The sequence below is a fragment of the Balaenoptera borealis genome (genome assembly GCF_965194805.1).
Source record: "Balaenoptera borealis genome assembly, chromosome: 4".
NCBI lineage: Eukaryota > Metazoa > Chordata > Mammalia > Artiodactyla > Balaenopteridae > Balaenoptera > Balaenoptera borealis.
Window position 1 is genome coordinate 9,036,372 of NC_138861.1, and position 16,402 is coordinate 9,052,773.

General features: G+C 39.5%; 2 protein-coding genes across 10 annotated transcripts in view; both read left to right on the forward strand.

The window, feature by feature from the left end:
• DMP1 (dentin matrix acidic phosphoprotein 1) overlaps nucleotides 1-16,402 on the forward strand; it is a 138,110-nt gene that overhangs the window by 103,561 nt on the left and 18,147 nt on the right. The window contains exons 4-5 of one of the 9 annotated variants that reach the window (XM_082391730.1): nucleotides 804-867; nucleotides 1,856-3,372. The exons of 7 other annotated variants lie outside the window; for them this stretch is intronic. The gene's annotated coding sequence lies outside the window, so the exon portion shown is untranslated. The remainder of the gene's footprint in view (nucleotides 1-803; nucleotides 868-1,855; nucleotides 3,373-16,402) is intronic. One more of the 9 variants, XM_082391733.1, reaches the window with a different exon arrangement.
• DSPP (dentin sialophosphoprotein) lies at nucleotides 120-1,465 on the forward strand (the record flags this gene model as incomplete). Its single annotated transcript, XM_082391600.1, has 2 exons — nucleotides 120-260; nucleotides 927-1,465. The coding sequence occupies 2 exons, from the start codon at nucleotides 120-122 to the stop codon at nucleotides 1,443-1,445; spliced, it is 660 nt and encodes a 219-aa protein (XP_082247726.1). The 3' UTR covers nucleotides 1,446-1,465.

Below are 16,402 nucleotides of genomic sequence, written 5' to 3' on the forward strand. Positions count from 1 at the left end.
TATTCATAACAACCATGGATAGAGAGTTAAACAGTGCTTCCAAGCTACCTAGAAGTGTTCTCAGCCATATCTAATCAACCAGGATGCAGGTCCCCTGCAGAAATGTGAGGTTCTCCAGCATGAAGGCTGGAGAATCTTCTCTGTCTGTGCAGAGATTATTCGTGATCTTTCGTATCCACATGTTCCTCCACATTTCCCGGCTTCCCTTGGAGTTGGTTTGGCCCTGTGACTGGGTCCTGGCCAATGGAATGTGGACAAAAGTAAAGAACCATTTCCAGGTCTGATTCCTAAAATACCCAGCATAGTCTTTCACTCTCATTTTCTTTCCTTCCCCAACTTCAGATGGGTTGTGCCAGGGTGAGATTGAAGCTGCAAGATGATAGAAAAATAAGATGGAAACAGCCTGGGTTCCTGGGTCATTGTCTACAGGAGAGCTACTTTGAATTGTGACACAAGCAACAATAAGCCTCTATTGTACTAAGCCCCCAAATTTGGGGCTTATTTATTTTAGCAGCACAGTCTATCCTCTCCTAACACCGCTATGTTATTAACAACTGATTAATAGTCATGATGGAAATATTTCCTTTACTATGGCAGAACAGACTAATTTGAACTGAATTCCTCATTGTACCAATAACCTAGCAGAACAAAGCCTGGGCAATCTTACCATTGCCCCTTCAAACCAATAGCCCACACAGAACTATTCCAACCAAATATTTGCTGAAAAGTATAAAAGTTAGTCCTGTTTAGCATGCAATGAATAGCTAACCACTTTTTCTTTTTCTTTTTTTCTCTTTTGATAGGTAAGAAGTGGATTTATTTAGAGAAAAATACACTCCACAGACAGAGTGCGGGCCATCTCAGAAGGTGAGAAAGGCCCCAGGGTATGGGGTTGTCAGTTTTTATAGGGGTGTGTAATTTCATAGGCTACTGAGTGGGACAGCAGTGACAGTAGTGACAGCAAATCAGACAGCAGTGACAGCAGCAATAGCAGCGACAGTAGTGAAAGCAGTGACAGCAGTGACAGTAGTGACAGCAGTGACAGCAAATCAGATAGTAGTGATAGCAGTGACAGTAGTGACAGTGACAGCAGTGATAGTGACAGTGGTGACAGTGACAGCAGTGACAGCAGTGACAGTAGTGATAGCAGTGACAGTGACAGTAAATCAGACAGTGACAGTAGTGACAGCAGTGACAGCAAATCAGATAGGAGTGACAGCAGTGACAGCAGTGACAGTGACAGCAGTGACAGTAGTGACAGCGACAGCAGTGACAGTAGTGACAGCGACAGCAGTGATAGTGACAGCAGCGACAGTGCATCTGACAGTGGTGATGAGCGTGACAGCAAGAGCAAGTCTGGCAACGGCAACAACAATGGAGGTGGTAGTGACAGTGATAGTGACAGTGAAGGCAGGGACAGAAATCACTCAACCAGTGACGATTAGAACTAAAGAAAACTCCACAAGATTCCTTTTGTGAACAATCTGGTGAGTAATTGATAGGAAATAAAGATTTCCAAGAAAGTAAAGAAAGGGGAGAAATAAAAGAGAAGACATATGTAAACATCTACAGAAACAACAAGAAAAGAGTCAAATTGTCAGATTCAGAACCAAGTCCGAACACCTCAGAGAGAGAATCTGTGTACCCGCGTGTTGAATATATTCTGAAAAGATTTTGTTAAAAGTGTAAATATAAACATAGAAGAATGATTAAAATATTCTTTAGTATTTTACACAGAAACCTCAAGCAATCACATACTAAATAACTTCAATTTAAATGCCAAGTGCTTTAGAGAATGTAGCAAGTAAACACATCTTAATGCCTTAATCTTTCAATAATTATATATTCTGGACAGATGATCTGCTTACTGCTGAGGAAAAGATGCTGTTACCATGATCTCCAGCTTGGCTACAATTCATCTGCTTGTTTCACTTGCAACATGAAAAAAAAAAATCACAGCAACGATTTAACCTACCTGGACCATGGGAATAATCTTTGTAATTAGTGAATAGAGTAATTACAAATTATGGAAATTCTAAAGAGCGCTAAGCAGGAAAGAATTCAGAGGCTGGTTTAAACAAAACCTTGTGTATAGTATCACATTCCTGCAAAGTGCTGGAAATGGAGCATAAGGTCCCCAAAACTATTGACAAAACTGAGGCAGTGCTTAGAACATGCTCCAACTATTAATAAATAAACACACTCATGAATGAAGTGCTCTTGGAGGGGATGCACTTTTTGAACTCTTCAGAAGTCTGCTAAGTGGAATCAGTTATCTGTCTTCCACCTCAGTCTCAACAAGCCAAACTTGGTTCACATTTGCCTTTAGACCCCTACAAACCAAAAATTCCAAATCAGACGCTGAGACTCCCTTCTTATTTTAATCTCTTTAGTAAAGCCCACAGTTGCTTTGGAAACTACTCTTTTTTATCTGAGAGTCATACATGCTGCTAAAATCTGAACATGGGTTCTTCAGATTTTGCATGAATGAGGGTACTTCTTAGTTTTGAGATGAAGCCCTAACCCTAGAACATGAGGATCTTAAAGGTGTATGAAACTAGAGTGTGATATTTAATACGGTGGATATATCATTTATCCCCAATCTAGGATACCCTTGAGAGTGAAAGGGCTGCTATGAATAATTCCCCAGGGACTGGAGGTGTAAATTTGGCTTATCTGGGACTCTGGGAGATATAATGACCATAAGCATAAGCCTTTAGGGTATTATTCAAGATTTAGTAAGTGATGATTTGTAATTTCTCTCTTCCACTTAGGTAATTATTTTAGATTTGTTCTAATTCAAAAGTAAAATTCTATATGGCGAAGTTTTGAATGCAACTTCTTTAATGTTAATTTTCAGCCAGTCATTAGCTGACTGGTTGAAAATTTATGCTCTATTATAGGGCATATTTTACACAAAGAGTTTCAGTAGGCTTTTTTTTTTTCCTGCCTCCTTCCTCCTTTATGCATGAGTTTCTTAGTTAAGAGATCAGTATTGCAAGTAATTTTGCTGAAGGCTTTAAAAATACTGCTATTTATAAACTACTTGGTAACTCATAATACTGTAAAATTTCAAGTTTCTACTATATCATAATCATGTACCTGACTCCAAACTTCTTTCCTTAAACTATGCTCTAGATTTTTAACTCCTTTAGCCCTTCTGTTTTTTTCCAATTTGTAACTTGTGGCTTCTAGTAACTGTCCTACCTATTTCAGAAGGTTGTTATGAGCACTAAGTCAGGCAATGGATATGAAACTCTTTGTGAATTATATAATATATGTAAATGAAAGAGATAATGAATTTTGGTGCTATAATAAACATCTATTTCTAGGACTGTTCACAAGGAAAACTCCCTTCATCTTAATGAGTTTGTGAGTACTTACTTCCTCCAACATATTTGTTTTAATTATTATTATTTTTTTTTTTGTCCATGCCGTGCGGCGTGTGGGATCTTAGTTCCATGACCCTGGCAGTGAAAGTGCTGAGTCCTAACCACTAGACTGCCAGGGAATTCCCTAAAATTAGTTATTTTTTTAATTGAAAAAATAATATGTATATATACACAAAATAAAAATTTCAAACACTATGAAAAGGTAGGCAAAAATATTAAATCTCTATCATCCCAGACTCCCAGTCCTCTATTTCTCTTCCTTAGGGGCAATTCCCATTACTAATATCTTGTGGAAATTTCCAGAAATATTCTATGCACATATAAGCACGTATGTCCCCCTTTTAAAAACACATGGAAGTCTACTACACACAGTGTGCTTAACTTATTCTTTTTAACCTAAAACTATACCTTGAATATTGGCTCGTTACACACAGATTGACGTTCTTTATTCAAAGCTGTGTCGTATTTTATTTTATGAAATGCCTTAGGTATTTCACCTGTCCCTATTTTTGATCACTTTCCATTTCTAGTCCAATGAGAGTCTCTGCAGGTGTCACCTGAGTCAAGCGGGATAAAGTTCCTGCCAGTTCTTATAAAGACTTCACCTTAAAAAGTATTTCTGGGGCAGGGGAGAGGAGATACTCAGAATCTAGGGCCGATGTCAGAAACCATGATGGAAGACTATGGTCCTGATCTTCCACTGTAATATCTTCGTTGACCTCCGTCCGTAACTTCAAGGTGAAAATGAAGGAGACACTCCCAAAGAGTGTCTACTCTCAAGGGTAGATCCTTTGAACACAAGAAGTCTGGTATTAGAAAATAAAATTGCTTTTAGGTTATTTTCTGGACTAAAGATTAATGAAGAAGCTGCTAATATTGCCCATGAGAGTAGTATTTTTTTAAACTGCAGGTTGCCGCTCATTTAGTAGGTCATGATATCAGTTTACAAAATGACCAGCATTTTGTAAAATGAAAGAATAAAAAAGAAAAATATTTAGTGTATAATGTGTAGTGTTTTATGAAACAGTGTCATTTCTCTCTATATACATACATACACAAATATGTCTAAGTATGCATATACTCTTGGTTGCAGTAAAAAAAAGATGTGAAAGCCATTGGTTTAGAAAAGGGTTATAAAACATTATTACTGCTAGTAATCATTGTATATTTACTTTTGTCATTTTTTTAACATCTTTATTGAAGTATAATTGCTTTACAATGGTGTGTTAGTTTCTGCTTTATAACAAAGTGAATCAGCTATATATTACATTTACTTTTCACATTCACTTTTCTCCTTACAAACCTCTGTTTCTTTCCCACTTTTAAAAAATTTATTTATTTACTTATTTATTTTGGCTGCGTTGGGTCTTCGTTGCTGCTCTTGGGCTTTCTCCAGTTGTGGCGAGCGGGGGCTACTCTTCGTTGCGGTGCGAGGGCTTCTCATTGCGGTGGCTTCTCTTGTTGTGGAGCACGGGCTCCAGGCGTGCAGGCTTCAGTAGTTGTGGCTCGCGGGCTCAGTAGTTGTGGCTTGCAGGCTCTAGGCGCGCAGGCTCAGTAGTTGTGGCGCACGGGCTTAGTTGCTCCGCGGCATGTGGGATTTTCCCAGGCCAGGGGTCAAACCCGTGTCCCCTGCATTGGCAGGCAGATTCTTAACCACTGCGCCACCAGGGAAGTCCAAAATCTATTTTCTAAAATAGATTATAAAAAGATAACCTCTAAAGAATCCATACCTCATCATATAAATACATTTTAAATTATTAATTGGAATAGAATTTCCCAGAAGTCAAACTTGCTTTATGGTTTGTAATGGAAGTTCTGAAAAACTTGAGACCAAAATAACTAGGAACAATTTTCCTCTCCCTAAAAGGAACAGGAACAGAATAGAATAGCTCAGTTCACAGATGAAAATATCGTTGTGTTCTCACAGTGATCCATTCACTGCTGCTTGCAAGCAAATCCTCCAGAGAGTGAAACAAGCCAACAACTCAATGTTCCCAACCTCTCCCCTCTGAACAGCGACCTTGGGTTTATATGCTAAAAAAGAAAAAAGAAGAAAGAAGTAAGAAATTTTTAAAAAAAGGAAAAAAAGAGTCAATTCCTATGGGGCACACATGTAGCTCAGAAAATGGTATGAAGTCTAAAGGTCACCAATACATTAGACTCAGTGTGTTTTCCATTAATTTGCACGGCGCCAGCTCTAGCATGAAACGCTGCATTTACAGAGAGCTGTATCATAAGTTGCTTCCCTTACTCCCGCGTCCATTATTTTGGGCTTTGCCACTAGCTATACCCCTCCCTCCTTTCCTCTTTCCTTCTTTTCCTCCCTAGAATTTTCTTTTCAGAGAGATGAAGATGTGTCTGTGGGAAGAAAACACTTGCAAAATTTAATTCCCAGACATCGTCCAGTGTGAGGCCCCAGTCCAAGCCCCTAGTCAAGGGCTGCTGTGCTCGAGCTCACCTCACTGGCTCTTTGGCCTGCTCCCGAGATCTCAGTCAAAACCAACTGGTTCCCAGCTCCTACCACCCTAGTACTTTCCTCAGTTGAAGCCACTGAATCTTCCTTGCTGTTCTAACACAATCTGAACTGAAGGCAGGAGATACTCAGGCTGTAACAGACCAACATTTAGGCTTGGCACCAAAGCACATTTACCTCTTGTCTTGTCCTAATATCTTGATTCCCTTAAGTAGATCCTTACCTTGTCCTCAAGCAACAATCCCCTGTGATCTTTCTAACTGGGCTTCTGCATATCTTCCTCATCTCATTCTAGCATGTACACTGATTAGAACTGTCCCAGCCCAATCAGCCTAAGACAACCAGGAGCAAATTGTCTGACACCATCAGGCTTCTGGACCCAGTGCAAGGAAGGACACTGCCCACCAGAGCAAATTTGGAGCCTTAGCAAAGGAAAAGATAGAACTAATGTAGGATTTGGGGAAAGGATGGAACTGAGGTGATATTTAAATGAAGCAATGTTTGAGAGACTCAAAGCAAAGCTGGGCTGTGGCTGAAGGGTCCACATCAGGTTTGGACTGTGAAGTAGACCCAGGCTCCTGTGTCCTTGGGAAGGTGCAAAGTAAAGTTAAGATGGATGTGGACTGTTGTATCTGAATCTCTGCCCCTGGCTTGTAAATTGAGACGGAGTCTTTGTGTCAAAGTGCCTCAGACCCTCCAGGCAAGAGTTGGGTGTTTTATTTTTACTGATATAATTTTAAAAAGCAAAGTCTCTGCTAATCTATGATTTTAGAGAATAAAATTTCTCAGTGATTAATAAAGCAGGAGTCATTCAAAGTAGGGGGTTGTCATGACACTTTATAGATTCAGTGTCCTTGAGAGAGATGTTGTTTTCTGTTAATGTTTGCCGCTGGCTTTATCTCTGTTTTTCCAGTCTGACAAATGGTGGGTAGATTTTTACTTTTTCAGTCCAAGCTAATTTTTGCTTTCTCAGGAGATATGTTTCTGCTAAAACCAAAAGTCTGCTTATCTTGCAGTCCTTTTCCTAAATTCTGGCAGAACTTCTAGATGCCTGCCTGTTCTTTAAATATTGCCCATTCTAGATCACCACCTGTTGGATTTTGTGTCACTCCTGGGTTTTGTTTCTTTTTCGCTGCTTACTCTCTGTACCCTGAATATTTGTGCTGTGTAAGCTGGTCTGTCAAATGGGCCATATGATTCACCAGATCCAGTGGTGTTTGAAGTGTCAGTGGCAGATAGGATGCTGTTTGGAGCCTTTGGCAGGTCCCTACAGGTGAATTGCAGCATAGACCTTTAGGATTATGGAGCAAGGTCCTGCCATCATCTGAAGATAACTACCTTCCTTTTGAGAGAGAGCTCTTGGCCTGCTACTGGGCCTTTGTAGAGATTGAACAATTTACCACGTGACCTGAGCATCCCATTATCAACTGGGTGTTAACTGACCCATGAAGCTCTAGAGTTAGTCATGCACAGCAACCCTCCATCATCAGATGGAAGTGGTGTATACAGGACTGGGCCTGAGCCCTGAAGGCACAAGTAAATTACATGACGAAGTGGCCCAAATGTCCGTGGTCCCTACTCCCACTACCCTGCCTTCTCTCTCCCAGCCTGTACCTATGACCTCATGGGGCATTCCCTATGACCAGCTGACAGAGGAAGAGGAGACTCAGGCCTGGTTTACAGATGGTTCTACAGAACATGCAAGCACCACCTCAAAGTGGAAAGCTGTAGCACTACAGCTTCTTCCTGGGATATCCCTTAAAAATAGTGGTGAAAACAAACCCTCCCAGTGGGCAGGACTTTGGGCAGTGCACCTGTTTGCTCGCTCTGCTTAGAAGGAGAAAAGGGCAGGTGTGCAACTATATCCTGATTCATGGGCTGTGGCCGTGGTCTGATCAGGGGCTTGGAAGGGACGTGACTGGAAAATCGGCGATGCAGAGATCTGAGGAGGAAGTATGTTGACAGATCTCTCTGAGTGGGCAAAACCGTGAAGATATTTGTGTCCTAGGTAAATGCTCACCAAAGGGTGACGTCAGCAGAGGAGGATTATAGCCATCAGTAGGATAGGATGTCATGTTCTGTGGACATCAGTCAGCCTCTTTCCCCAGACCCCTGTCATTGCCCAACGTGTTCATGAGCCAAGTGGCCATGGCGGCAGGGGTGGACATTATGCATGGGCTCAGCAACGTGGACTCCCTCTCACCAAGACCAGCCTGGCCGTGGCCACTGTTGAGTGCCCAATCTGCCAGCAGCCAATTCTAACCCTGAGCCCCCATACGGCATCATTCCCCAGGGTGAACAGCAAGCTACCTGGTGCAGGCTGATCAAGTGGACTGCTTCCTCCATGGAAGGGGCAGTATTTTGTTCCCACTGGAATAGACACTTACTCTAGATATTGATCTGCCTTCTCTGCATGCAATGCTTATGCCAAAACCACCGTCCATGGATTTACGGAATACCTTGTCCACTGTCATGATTTTCCACGCAGCATTGCTTCTGATCAAGGAACTCAAATCAAAGCAAAAGAAGTGCTACAGTGGTCCCATGCTCATGTAATTCACTTGTCCTACTATGTTCCTCACCATCCTGAAGTAGCTGGCTTGATAGAATGGTGGCATGACCTTTGGAAGACTCAGTTACGAAGCCAGCTAGGCGGTAATACTTTTCAGGGCTGGGGTAAGGTTCTACAGAAAGCTGCATATGCTCTAAATCAGCATCCAATATATGGTGCAATATCATATTTATATGATAGCCAAGATTCATGAGTCTAGTGATCAAGGGGTAGAAACTGTAGGGGCACCACTCACTGTTAACCCTAGTGACACACTAGCAAAATTTTTGCTTTTTGTTTCTGTGACTTTATGCTTTGGTGACCTAGAGATCTTAGTTCCAGAGGGGGGCAATGCTTCCACCAGGGGACTCAACAATGATTCCATTGAACTGGAGGTTAGTACTGGCACCTGGCCACTTGGAGCTCCTCATGCCTCTGAAACAACAGGTAAAGAATAGAGTTACAGTGTTGGCTGGGGTGACAGATCATGATTACTGAGGGGAGATTGAATTATTATTCCACAATGGAGGTAAGGAAACATATGTCTGGAATACAGGAGATCTGTTAGGGTATCTCAGTATTATCGTGCCTTGTGATTAAGGTAAATGGAAAACTACAACCACCCAATTTAGGCAGGACTACAAATGGCCCAGACCCTTCAGGAATGAAGATTTGTGTGACTTCACCAGGTAAGAACCATGACCAGCTGAGGTGCTTGCTGGAGGCAAAAGACATAGAATGCGTAGTAGATGAAGATAGTTACAAATATCAACTATGACCACATGACCAGTTACAGAAATAAAGACTGTACCTGTCATGAGCATTTCCTCCTTATTTTGTTATGAATACATTTGTGTGTGAATATACATATGTGTATATATATCTCAAATATCTTTGTTTTCTTTCCTCTCTTATTCCCTTGTCATGTAACATAAGAAAATGTATTGACTTTATATCAGTATTTCAGTATTGTTAACTTTCATGGAACTTCTCAACCTCCATAATCATGTGCCTATTCCTATATCTACATCTATATCTCTTATATAGCTTTACATATCCTATTGGTTCTGTTTCTCTGGTGAACCCTGACTAATACAATCGGTGGCGAGGAGGGAATTCTGAGTCAGATGAACCACTGATTAGAAGCAGAATGTATTGAGGGGTAGAAGGAATAGATGAGGATGCCAGAAGTATAGGATCCATAGAGAAATTACAAAAAAGAAGATGAGATGGAGAGATAAGAAAGATGTATAGTTGACCCTTGAACAAACCTGGGTTTGAACTGCATACGCAGATTTTTTTCAATAAATATCCGCTATAGTATTACATTATCCCCAGTTGGTTAAATCTGCAGATACAAAACCCAAGATACAGAGGAACCAAGGATATGCATGGCTGACTCTAAGTTATAGGCTGATTTTCAACGGTGCAGGGGTCGGCGCCCCTAAACCCACATTGTTCAGCTGTAATGTAGGACAGTGCTGGTTGCTTCATTTCAACTGTTCTTTTTTTAACCTAAAAAAAAGCAATTGCAAATGGTTCAACCTAAGTTGTAGTAAATAGGAAGTTGGACAAAGCTATTTATTCCTTTAAATTATGCAAAGAAAGAAGAAATATTATCTTTTACAAAGTGTCTTATAGGGGTCTGTCTAGCCCTAAAGATATTAACAGATAATAAAAAGTGAAGTTATTGGGAGCAGCTAAAGAAAGAAGAGAGAAGGAAATTGAAGAGTAGAAAACTAAAATGCAAAATTAGTTTACTGAAATAGAATTAGGAAATATACTAAAACAAGCACATAGATCACAACTGATATTTATGCATGTAATTTTATGTGTTCAGGAAAGGAAGTAGACTAATAGATATTCTTTTTTATTTTTTTAACATCTTTATTGGAGTATAATTGCTTTACAATGGTGTGTTAGTTTCTGCTTTATAACAAAGTGAATCAGCTATACATATACATATATCCCCCTATCTCTTCCCTCTGCATCTCCCTCCCTCCCATCCTCCTTATCCCACCCCTCTGGGGGGTCACAAAGCACTGAGCTGATCTCCCTGTGCTATGCAGCTGCTTCCCACTAGCTATCGGTTTTACATTTGGTAGTGTATATATGTCCATGCCACTCTCTCACTTTGTCCCAGCTTACCCTTTCCCCTCCCTGTATCTTCAAGTCCATTCTCTAGTAGATCTGCATCTTTACTCCCGTCCTGCCCCTAGGTTCTTCATGACCTTTTTTTTTTTTTTTCTTAGATTCCCTATATATGTGTTAGCAAGTACTTGTTTTTCTCTTTCTGACTTACTTCACTCTGTATGATGGTCCCTAGGTCCATCCACCTCACCACAAATAACTCAATTTCCTTTCTTTTTATGGCTGAGTAATATTCCATTGTATATATGTGCCACATCTTCTTTATCCATTCATCTGTCAATGGACACTTAGGTTGCTTCCATGTCCTGGCTATTGTAAATAGTGCTGCAATGAACATTTTGGTACATGACTCTTTTTGAATTATGGTTTTCTCAGGGTATATGCCCAGTAGTGGGATTGCTGGGTCATGTGTTAGTTCTATTTTTAGTTTTTTAAGGAACCTCCATACTGTTCTCCATAGTGGCTGTATCAATTTACATTCCCACCAACAGTGCAAGAGGATTCCCTTTTCTCCACACCCTCTCCAGCATTTATTGTTTGTAGATTTTTTGATGATGGCCATTCTGACTGGTGTGAGGTGATACCTCATTGTAGTTTTGATTTGCATTTCTCTAATGATTAGTGATGTTGAGCATTCTTTCATGTGTTTGTTGGCAATCTGTAAATTTACTTTGGAGAAATGTCTATTTAAGTCTTCTGCCCATTTCTAGATTGGGTCGTTTGTTTTTTTGATATTGAGCTGCATGAGCTGCTTGTAAATTTTGGAGATGAATCCTTTGTCAGTTGCTTCATCTGCAAATATTTTCTCCCTCCCATTCTGAGGGTTGTCTTTTGGTCTTGTTTATGGTTTCTTTTGCTGTGCAAAAGCTTTTAAGTTTCATTAGGTCCCATTTGTTTATTTTTGTTTTTATTTCCATTTCTCTCGGAGGTGGGTCAAAAAGGATCTTGCTGTGATGTATGTCATCGAGTGTTCTGCCTATGTTTTCCTCTAAGAGTTTTACAGTGTCTGGCCTTACATTTAGGCCTTTAATCCATTTTGAGTTTATTTTTGTGTATGGTGTTAGGGAGTGTTCTAATTTCATTCTCTTACATGTAGCTGTTCAGTTTTCCCAGCACCACTTATTGAAGAGGCTGTCTTTTCTGCATTGTATATTCTTGCCAGCTTTAGCAAAAATAAGGTGACCATATGTGCGTGGGTTTATCTCTGGGCTTTCTATCCTGTTCCATTGATCTATATTTCTGTTTTTGTGCCAGTACCATATTGTCTTGATTACTGTAGCTTTGTAGTATAGTCTGAAATCAGGGAGCCTGATTCCTCCAGCTTTGATTTTCTTTCTCAAGATTGCTTTGGCTATTCGGGGTCTTTTGTGTTTCCATACAAATTGTGAAATTTTTTGTTCTAGTGCTGTGAAAAATGCCATTGGTAGTTTGATAGGGATTGCATTGAATCTGTAGATTGCTTTGGGTAGTATAGTCATTTTCACAATGTTGATTCTTCCAATCCAAGAACATGGTATATCTCTCCATCTGTTTGTATCATCTTTCATTGCTTTCATCAGTGTCTTATAGTTTTCCGCATACAGATCTTTTGTCTCCTTAGATAGGTTTATTCCTAGGTATTTTATTCTTTTTGTTGCAATGGTAAATGGGAGTGTTTCCTAAATTTCTCTTTCAGATTTTTCATCATTATTATATAGGAATGCAAGAGATTTCTGTGCATTAATTTTGTATTCTGCTACTTTACCAAATGCATTGATTAGTTCTAGTAGTTTTCTGGAAGCAACTTTAGGATTCTCTATGTATAGTGTCATGTCATCTGCAAACAGTGACAGTTTTACTTCTTCTTTGCAATTTGGATTACTTTTATTTCTTTCTTGTCTCTAATTGCTGTAGCTAAAACTTCCAAAACTATGTTGGATAATAGTGGTGAGAATGGGCAACCATGTCTTATTCCTGATCTTAGTGGAAATGGTTTCAGTTTTTCACCATTGAGGACGATGTTGGCTGTGGGTTTGTCATATATGGCCTTTATTATGTTGAGGTAAGTTCCTTCTCTGCCTACTTTCTGGAGAATTTTTATCATAAGTGGGTGTTGAATTTTGGTGAAAGCTTTTTCTGCAACTATTGAGATGATCATATGGTTTTTATCTTTCAATTTGTTTTATGGTGCATCACATTGATTTGCATATTTTGAAGAATCCTTGCATTCCTGGGATAAACCCCACTTGATCATGGTGTATGATCCTTTTAATGTGCTGTTGGATTCTGTTTGCTAGCATTTTGTTGAGGATATTTTCATCTATGTTCATCAGTGATATTGACCTGCAGTTTTCTTTTTTTGTGACATCTTTGTCTGGTTTCGGTATCAGGGTGATGGTGGCCTCATAAAATAAGTTTGGGAGTGTTCCTCTCTCTGCTATATTTTGGAAGAGTTTGAGAAGGATGGGTGTTAGCTCTTATCTAAATGTTTGATAGAATTTTCCTGTGAAGCAATCTGGTCCTGGGCTTTTGTTTGTTGGAAGATTTTTAATCACGGTTTCAATTTCAGTGCTTGTGGTTGGTCTGTTCATATTTTCTATTTCTTCCTGGTTCAGTCTCAGAAGGTTGTGCATTTGTAAGAATTTGTCCATTTCTTTCAGATTGTCCATTTTATTGGCATATAGCTGCTTGTAGTAATCTCTCATGATCCTTTGTATTTCTACAGTGTCAGTTGTTACTTCATTTTTATTTCTAATTCCTTTGATTTGAGTCTTCTCCCGTTTTTTCCAGATGAGTCTGGCTAATGGTTTATCAATTTTGTTTATCTTCTCAGAGAACCAGCTTTTAGTTTTATTGATCTTTGCTATTTTTTCCTTCTTTTCTTTTTCATTTACTTCTGATCTGATCTTTATGATTTCTTTCCTTCTTCTAAATTTGGGGGGGGGTTTTGCTAATTTTCTTAAATTTTCTTAAATTTACCAAGGCTTGATTTGTGACCCAAGATGTGATCTATCCTGGAGAACGTTCCATGAACACTTGAAAAGAAAGTGTACTCTGTTGTTTTTGGATGGAATGTCCTGTAAATATCAATTAAGTCCATTTTGCTTAAGGTATCATTTAAAGCTTGTGTTTCCTTATTTATTTTCACTTTGGGTGATCTGTCCCTTGATGAAAGTGGGGTGTTAAAGTCCCCTACTATGATTGTGTTACTGTCGATTTCCCCTTTTATGGCTGTTAGTATTTGCCTTATGTATTGAGGTGCTCCTATGTTGGGTACATAAATATTTACAATTGTTATATCTTCTTCTTGTATTGATCCCTTGATCATTATGTAGTGTCCTACTTTGTCTCTTGTAGTAGTCTTTGTTTTAAAGTCTATTTTGTCTGATATGAGAATTGCTATTCCAGCTTTCTTTTGATTTCCATTTGCATGCAATATCTTTTTCTATCCTCTCACTTTCAGTCTGTATGTGTCCCTAGGTCTGAAATGGGTCTCTTGTAGAGAGCATATATATGGGTCTTGTTTTTGTATCCATTCAGCCAGTCTATCTCTTTTGGTTGGAGCATTTAATCCATTTACATTTAAGGTAATTATCAATATGTATGCTCCTATTACCATTTCCTTAATTGTTTTGGGTTTGTTATTGTAGGTCTTTCCCTTCTCTTCTGTTTCCTGCCTAGAGAAGTTCCTTTAACATTTGTTGTAAAGCTGGTTTGGTGGTACTGAATTCTCTTAGCTTTTGCTTGTCTGTAAAGGTTTTAATTTCTCCGTCAGATCTGGATGAGATCTTTGCTGGGTAGAGTAATCTTGGTTGTAGGTTTTTCCCTTTCATCACTTTAAATATGTCCTGCCACTCCCTTCTGGCTTGCAGAGTTTCTGCTGAAAGATCAACTGTTAATCTTATGGGGATTCCCTTGTATGTTATTTGTTGTTTTTCCATTGCTGCTTTTAATATTTTTTCTTTGTATTTAATTTTTGATAGTTTGATTAATATGTGTCTTGGCGTGTTTCTCCTTGGACTTATCCTCTGTGGGACTCTCTGCACTTCCTGGACTTAATTGACTATTTCCTTTCCCGTATTAGGGAAGTTTTCAACTATAATCTCTTCAAATATTTTCTCAGTCCCTTTCTTTTTCTCTTCTTCTTCTGGGACCCCTATAATTTGAATGTTGGTGCATTTAATGTTGTCCCAAAGGTCTCTGAGACTGTCCTCAATTCTTTTCATTCTTTTTTCTTTATTCTGCTCTGAGGTAGTTATTTCCACTATTTTAACTTCCAGGTCACTTATCCGTTCTTCTGCCTCGGTTATTCTGCTACCGATTCTTTCTAGAGAATTTTTAATTTCATTTATTGTGTTGTACATCATTGTTTGCTCTTTAGTTCTCCTTGTTAAACATTTCTTGTATTTTCTCCGTTCTATTTCCAAGATTTTGGATCATCTTTACTATCATTACTCTGATTTCTTTTCCAGGTAGACTGCCTATTTCCTCTTCATTTGTTTTGTCTGGTGGGTTTTTACCTTGCTCCTTCATCTGCTATGTGTTTCTCTGTCTTCTCATTTTGCTTCACTTACTGTGTTTGGGGTCTCCTTTTCGCAGGCTGCAGGTTTGTAGTTCCCATTGTTTTTGGTGACTGCCCCCAGTGGCTAAGGTTGGTTCAGTGGGTTGTGTAGGCTTCCTGGTGGATGGGACTGGTGCCTGTGTTCTGGTGGATGAGGCTGGATCTTGTCTTTCTGGTGGGCAACACCAAGTTCAGTGGTGTGTTTTGGGGTGACTGTTACGTTATCATTTTAGGCAGCCTCTCTGCTAATGGGTTGGTTTTTGTTCCTGTCTTGCTAGTTGTTTGGCATAGGGTGTCCAGCACTGTAGCTTGCTGGCTGTTGAGTGGAGTTGGGTCTTAGTATTGAGATGGAGATCTCTGGGAGAGCTTTTGCCATTTGATATTGCATGGAGCCGGGAGGTCTCTGGTGGACCTATGTCCTGATCTCGGCTCTCCCACCTCAGAGCCTCAGGCCTGACACCCAGCCGGAGCACCAATACCCTGTCAGCCACATGGCTTGCTTTATAGTGCATGGGGGTGTGCAATTTTGTGGACATTTTAATCGTTTCCTTTTTGGAAGTCTGAGGTCTTCTGCCAGCATTCAGTTGGTGTTCTGCAGGAGCTGTTCCACATGTAGGTGTATTTTTGATGTATTTGTGGGGAGGAAGGTGATCTCCACGTCTTACTCCTCTGCCATTTTGAAGGTCCCCCCCCATTTCTTTTAAATTTAAAACATTTTCCTCTTTTTTTTTGCCTTCTAGTTCTCTTAAGGAATTATCTGTTGTGTTTATTCCCTCTTTTGTTCCTTTTAGTTTAGTCTTCATTTTCAAAATTTTTCTCTTATTTCAAATTTTTCATGACTTTCAATAATTTCTGAATTATTCTAATTTCTATTTATGTTGTTTTTCATCTATTGTGCCATTTTCATAATGTCTTTTTGCTATTTTTAAAATAGAATGTCACGGTGTTGATATATTCTCAGCATGCTTTCATTGTCTGTAAGGTTGTTTGTTTCCTGCTCTAATCTAAACTTCATAGCTTTTCGCTGTTTTCATATGAAATTGGTTTTCCTGAACTTTTGGAAGGAGGTATAGCTCAGGGTAGCTTTCACCCTCTTCTCTTGTTCTCATATTGTGTTAAAAAATATAGCAGCTTGCTTTCTAAGACTTGCTGTTTCCATTTCCTTCTCCCACACTTATTCGTGCCTCCTTTACTTTACCTATTCTGTGAAATTTTTATTCCACTCCCAGCAATTTCTCCTCTATGTGGGTCTGTCCTGGAAGGCAGCTGTGGTGTCTGTTTTGAGAATTTTTAGG